The sequence below is a fragment of the Pteronotus mesoamericanus genome, unplaced genomic scaffold, assembly GCF_021234165.1.
Source record: "Pteronotus mesoamericanus isolate MK-2021 breed Mesoamerican mustached bat unplaced genomic scaffold, CSHL_Meso_final contig_245, whole genome shotgun sequence".
In the NCBI taxonomy this organism is placed as follows: Eukaryota; Metazoa; Chordata; class Mammalia; order Chiroptera; family Mormoopidae; genus Pteronotus; species Pteronotus mesoamericanus.
Genome location: NW_026555103.1, coordinates 743,999 through 750,627, shown reverse-complemented (window position 1 = coordinate 750,627; position 6,629 = coordinate 743,999). Strand labels below are relative to the sequence as shown.

General features: G+C 45.5%; 1 protein-coding gene across 1 annotated transcript; it reads right to left on the bottom strand.

Annotated features, from left to right (window-relative positions):
- Positions 1 to 217: 217 nt before the first annotated feature.
- THBD (thrombomodulin) lies at positions 218 to 6,391 on the bottom strand. Its single transcript, XM_054572904.1, has one exon. The coding sequence runs from the start codon at positions 6,234 to 6,236 to the stop codon at positions 4,527 to 4,529; it is 1,710 nt and encodes a 569-aa protein (XP_054428879.1). The 5' UTR covers positions 6,237 to 6,391; the 3' UTR covers positions 218 to 4,526.
- Between the last annotated feature and the right edge of the window lie 238 nt (positions 6,392 to 6,629).

The following is a 6,629-nucleotide window of genomic DNA, read 5'->3' as shown; positions in this document are numbered from 1 at the left end:
CTCTACTTTAACTCAAAAGAGCTTTATATTCCAGAATAAAAATTAGACCTGAAGCCAGTAAAATAAATAAATAAATAAATAATTCTAAATTTGTACTTTCTTACAGCTTTTAAAGTGATATTGAGCAGAGTTCACTTCAGAAACCTCCCAGAAGACAGGACAGGTACTATAGATTCAATGGAAATGACATGCATCTTGGACACTCCAATCTATGGGGAAGAATGACAAAATGAACCACACAGTAAAGAAAACTGTGGCAAAAATATGCCAGAAAACACATTTGAAATGAGACCAAGCACTCCTTATTGTCTTGCTGTGGATTATCATAGTGTCCCAAAGCAAGCTTAAATTAAACCTTTTTTAAATAGTTTATGGGAGACCCTTCCAAGTTTCTGTTTTAAGAACACCCCTTTTAGATTTAGAACTTGAATCAAAAATCAAACAATATGTACAACATTTAGGGCAAACACTAAAAACTTTCCACAAATTTGCTTATTGCTGGTCTATCTACTTACTTGCCTGATTAGCCCTTACATCCATTCCAGCAGAAAGACACAGTCTTGCTAAGGACCTGTGAGCCAAGCAATGGACAGGACCTGTGCTGTCCTGCTGACAACACATTCTTCCTTAAAACTCAAGGGAATGGAGTCTTGCATCTACTACACATGGATAAAGCGGGTGCTGCCTGAGGAGGACTCAAATCTTGTTGCTACTGTTAATACAGCAAGGGAAAGCGGGATCTGTACTCCTGAAAGAGATTTAAAATTCATCTTTTGGAACATAATAGTGCTTTCCAAAGCTAAGTGACAATGTTACCTTTTATCCAAGAAAAGGGATTAGGTCCAAAGGGAATACTAAAAAGCCATTTGACTCATAAAATAAAATTATGACTCATGCAGAAATACCACTTTGACCTTCTCCCCCAGGCCCTGTCCACTGTGGAACATCATTAACAAACATGTAGAGCTTGCTTAGGTTTGGGAATCCCCTTCAGTCCTGGATGTCCAACAATGTGAACAGGAAACAGATTGTACAGATTGACTTGTGGCTACTGTTCCATAAGATCTACCCTCTTTTAAATGCTGAGGGCTAGTTTTTTAGCTAACATCTTGTTTATATGGACTCAGTGTCTTTCTCAGAGAGGGACTGGGGGTTCTTAATTGTTTTTGAGAACCTCATGTTTAAATAAAACCTGTAAATAGGCATGCTAATCTCTCAGGAAACAGGGAGCGAGGAGGATAGGAAGGGTCTGGGCCTCTACTCCACCGGTGTTTTGGAGTCCGAGATACCCCAGTAAAAGTTCTTGCTTCTGAGTCCTAAATGTGTGTTTTGGTCTTCTCTTCTTAAGAAAATGCCCCTTCTCTGGAGGAAGAAAATTTAAAGGAATTGTTAATTTGACAGCAAGTTGGAAACAGGCGCTTTTGAAAAATGGAAGGTCTGGTAGTCAGGACAAATTTGTAAGGTACCCCTCTCTTTTCTGAACACCCAGAACAATTTATCTGTACCTGCTTTGCCCCACTCAGCGACTTCTTCCTTCATATTACCTTCTATTGAATTTGATGTTTTGCTAATCTACCAAACTCCTAAATGCAACATTGCTCAACCACTTGTCTGGATAAGGCACTGCTCATAGTAGCACCCATCTCTCACCCTCCACATGCCAAAACAGTCAACTTTATCCAAGATGGATGTTGAAATCTCCAACTGCACCTTCACAATAGTTAACTACTAAGTTTAAAACTGAAGAATTCTGCATTATCCAGATGTATAAAAGTATTTGAATATTTGATGAATTCAATTTTCGTTATCTTGTGCTCTATGAAAACTTCCAATGCACTGCATATAAAATTCAGCCAGTTCCACCAAGCCAGAAAAAGGGGCCAAAGAGGTTTGTGTATTTAAAAGGCAGTGTCTCTCATCAACAGAAATGAGAATGTTTTAATACTACATGAGACCGTGTTATGTAAAAGTGATTATTTGCATTTGAGCCACAGACTGAGACTCTTTCATGACTGCTGTATTTGCATATCTCAAGGAGCAGATAACACCAAACTATGTTCAGAAGGGCACAGAGATGGGATCTAGAAATGGGATCTAGAGATGCCCAAAGCAGGATTTTTTTTTATTGTATTTTTTCCATTACCATATAGACCCCTTATACACCACTCCCGTTAGCAATTCCCACATTGTTGTCCATGTCCATGAGTATTTTTCCTTTTTGCTCAATCCCTCCACCACTTGACCCTTCCCCTACTAGCTGTCATCTACTCTCCATCTATGATTCTGTTTCTGTTTTGCTTGTTAGTTCAGTTTGTTCTTTAGATTCCACGTATCAGTGAAATCATATAGAATTTGTCTTTTTCTGACTGACTTATTTCATTTAATAACAAATAATGTATTTTAAAATGCATGGACACAAGTCCTGTGTATGAAGTTTTTATAGTTACAGAAGGAAAATAAATAAATATTTGTGTGCATAGATATAACATGACATCTTTTTCAGTGAAAACAACCACCTCTGAAAAAAAATCTTTGGAAGTCAGAAACGATGCCATGAGCAGATGGAGGCTAGTAATGGGTATGGAGCAGCCTCAAATGAAATTCATGGTATTTGCACTATTCAATAACCTTGTTTTAATGGTATGAACAGGGTGGAGGGGATTGGGAGAAGGGAGGTGGACAGACACACAACATAAGAACACATTGTTATTTGTTTATTTTCTACATGTGATATCATAAACAAGGGTTTTGCCTGTGTTCTAGTTTATCATTAATAAATAAATATGTACGAATATGCTGAGTTTACAAAATAGTACAGGAAAATCTTTGTGTCACAAAAGATACACTTTTTTTTCCATTCATGATTTCATTCCTAACTTAGTTGAACCAAAAACCTTGTTTGGCAATGTCTAAAGGAGTGTACCTAGTTTTTTTCTACTGGAAAGCAAAGCTATGAAATAAAAATTCTTCAGTTTCTTGATAATAAAGGGCTTGATTTGGCCTGCTACTTATTACTAATCCATATTTAGTGTATTCCAGAAATTGGAAATTGTCTGGAACAGTGCTCCTCATACTACACTGGGCAGACAACCCCCCAGAAGATCTTGTTAAAATACAGATTTCCATAGAGTAGGTGGGATGGAGCTCAAGTTTCTGCATTTCTAACCAGTTGCTGAGGGAGGAGGGAGTCAACCCCCATTTCTTGTCAGAGAGCATGTTCCAAGTGAATGAGGTTAGAAGACCCCTCTAAAATGGAGAAATTCTCAAAGGCCTGGTCAAGGTGAGACCCTAAATTGGGTATCTTCCAGGTTTTATATTTAAATGCCCAAATTCCCCCCAAAACAGTAAAGCTGGGCGTATTTTGGCCTACAAATTACAAAAACTGTGAGAGTCAAAAAGGTAATTGGCATGAATCATGCAGCTTAAAACTTTCTTAAACTCTCTTCTGGGAGGTCCTTTCTTTTTCTTTCAATCAAGAGCAGTTATGTGAACATTTGAACACTGTTTAAAATAGCTAATAATAAAAATATTAATAATAATAAAGAAAACTGCAGATGAAGCTTAACAACAATTACCACTTTTCAATCCAAATAAAACAACAACAATAATACAACCCAGGCTCACTGTTTAAAAAAAATAAAAATAAAAACTCTTTGGGTTTCATTTCTATGACAGTCCAGCAACACTAATATAACAAATGCCTCTCACATCTTAACCTTTGTTAAAATAATATCTCTGCTGATGCATGAAACTTCAGGATAACTGAGCAAAACTAGAGAAAGAACAAATGCCCAACCATTCTTGTTTTTAGTGGTTTTTTTTTTTTTTTTTTTCCCTGTGTCACATAAGAGTTCTGCCAACGCAGACAGCTAAGAGTAAAAGTAGTGTCAGATACAGGTAGGATGACTCAGTCGGGTGGGTCAAGTTCCTGGGAAGGGAAAATTGGTAGGAATGAGAGGGGAAAATCAGGCTTGGCTTTATAAGTGCAAAAGGCTGAAAAAATAAATCACCAAGAAAGTTACCACATGATAAGTAGGAGTATATAAATATATAGATAGGAAAGTGAGAAAGCAGAAGGAAGGAACTCAAAGTGAGTATGAAGATGTATAAGTAGGAAAAAACGAAAAAGAAAAAAGTCTTAAATACTTAAAAAATAAATATCTTAGTTATCATCCATGACACAATTACACTTACTAGTCCATCAGATCACAATCTCCCCAAAGGCCACTGACCAATAATGCTCACTCCTCCTGCCCCACAGAGGGCATGGGACATTATGCAATCTGCATCTTCATTGTAAAACTGCCATCTCTGCCCTTTAGTCTGGTGATACCATGAAAGTAACCCTTTAACGAGCTATTCCTACAATCATGGAAAGAAGGCATAGGGGGTTTCTTCCACTTTTTGATGCCAGTTAAAATGCTTTGGGGTAGCCAAGGAGTAAGGCTAGGGGAGGAGGTGGGGGAATGAGGGCCAGGAGAGAAGAAGATGCCAAGCGAACACCTGAGGCCAGGAAGTGAGGTCTCTCAGAGTATTTGAGGCGTCTGCTCTGTTCTCACATGCTGCAGCACCACCTCCTTGGCAGGAACCTCACACTTGTACTCCAGCTTGGCTTGTATGGCGTCTTGCTTCTTACGCAGGTGGCAGAGGAGTGCCAAAAGCTCCACCACCAAACACAAGCTCAAGATGGAGACGCCAATGAGCACGCCCGAATGCACAGACCCTGCAGGAGACGAGCTTGAGGTGGCGCCAGGAGTTGGGCTCACTGGGGCCTCCCCAGAGCCGCCCTCTACGACACCGTTGCTCACCGTGGTGAGATCACAGTCGGTGCCAGCTTGGGCCGAGTCAGACCCGCAGATGCACTCGTAGGAGCCGGGGAGATTTCTGCACGAATCTGCACCGAGGCAGTTGCCATTGTCGCACTCGTCGATGTCGGTGCACAGGAACCCCTCATCCAAAATGTAGCCCTCAGGGCACTGGCAGGTGTCCGGGTTGTTAGGATCGCAGTCTGCTGAGCATGAAGTCTGGTTGCAGAACATCTGGCACTTGTGTGGTGCTTGGGGATTGGGCACAAAGCCCTCGGCGCAGACGCAGCGGTAGTCAGTTTTGCCCAAGGGCTGGCACTGGTACTCGCAGTTACTCCCGACGCATGGGTCCACTGACTCCACGCACTCGCCGTTCACCATGTCGTAGCCACGGTGACAATGGCACTCGAAGCCGCCCTGCTTGTTGACACAGAGCTGCTGGCACGGACTGGGCACTTGCATACAGTCGTCTACGTCTTCACACCCGTGCTGATTAGCAGCCAGCTTGTAGCCAGTTGCACACATGCAGGAGTAGGAGCCGGGCACATCCGGGTTGCGGACGCAAAAGTGCTCGCAGAGCTTGTCGCAGGAGTGCTCCTCAGGCGCGGCGCAAGAGCGCAGGTCTGCCTGAGGGGCCGTGTCCGCGGGGCAAAGGCAGAGTGACGCCCCGGCGCTCTGGTTGCACGCATGCTGGCAGCCACCGTTCTCCACACCGCAGTCCCAAGCGCCCGGCTCCTCTCGGCCCCAGCGTGCCTCGGCCTCTCCTGGCCTCTTCTCACACACCAGCTCCACTCCAAAGGGCGCCACCACGGCGGAGCTACCTTCTGGCAGCGCCTGAAAGTCCGCGCCTCGGCCACCGAACGGGGTTCTATAGGTGATCGAGACGCTGGTGGCCGCCGTGGCACCAGGCTCCACAGTTAAAGGCCTGCAGGATGCTGTGAAGTGGAACTCGCAGAGGAAGCCATCAGCCTCCACCGTGCACAGCTCCTCCTCCCAAACCTGCTCGCCAGACGCAGACCTAGCAGCCGAGACTGCGACGCACAAGGGACCGCAGAGAGACGGTTGGGGGAGCCGCGCCCACCTGTTGTAGCTGGTGTTGTTGTCGCCAGTAACCCACTGGAAGCCGCGCAAGGGACCTAGTTGTCCCGAATCCCTGCAGCCGGGCGGGAGCTTCAGGCCAATCCAGAGGCGAGAGCTGTCACCGCTCAGTAGCAGGGAGATGACATCAGCTGCCACTGAAGAGCGCACGGTCATCAGGTGGCCCCGCAGGCCCTGGCAGGCCTGGCTCGCGAATCGGAAAGTCGCAGGGCCCCGGAAAAGCCCGTAGCAGTCTTGTTCGACACACTGGCTGCCCTGGAGCTGTGGCTCTGGGAACTCCAGGAGTCCCAGAGCAGCAGGACCCAACACGCTGAGGAGTAAGACCTGCAACATGCTGTCCCCGCACGCCGCGTGCAGGCGCCGGGGAGAGCACAGACGCCAAGACCCGGTCCGAGTCCGGCTGGTTCTGAAAGGTTCAGTGGGCTGGCGGCGACAGGCGTTCGCGTCTGTCCCAGAGCAGACACTTCCTGCCGCTGAACACAGCCCAGATGAAGCAGCCTTTGATAAGCCGGTGGGCTGAGGCAGACTTTATAACAGCGCAACCCTCCCTCCCTGGACGTTCGGGGAAAGGAAGGAAGTGCTGGGTGGGAAGGGCTGATGCTGCATTCTCGGATTACTGGGTTCTCTGGACTCCTTGTGCCCGCCCTCAAGCCTGGGATCTCCACGCGGAGTTGAGTAAATGCAGCCAGAGCACTGGGCGGTCCCCAGGCTGGGCTGTGGGGAGAG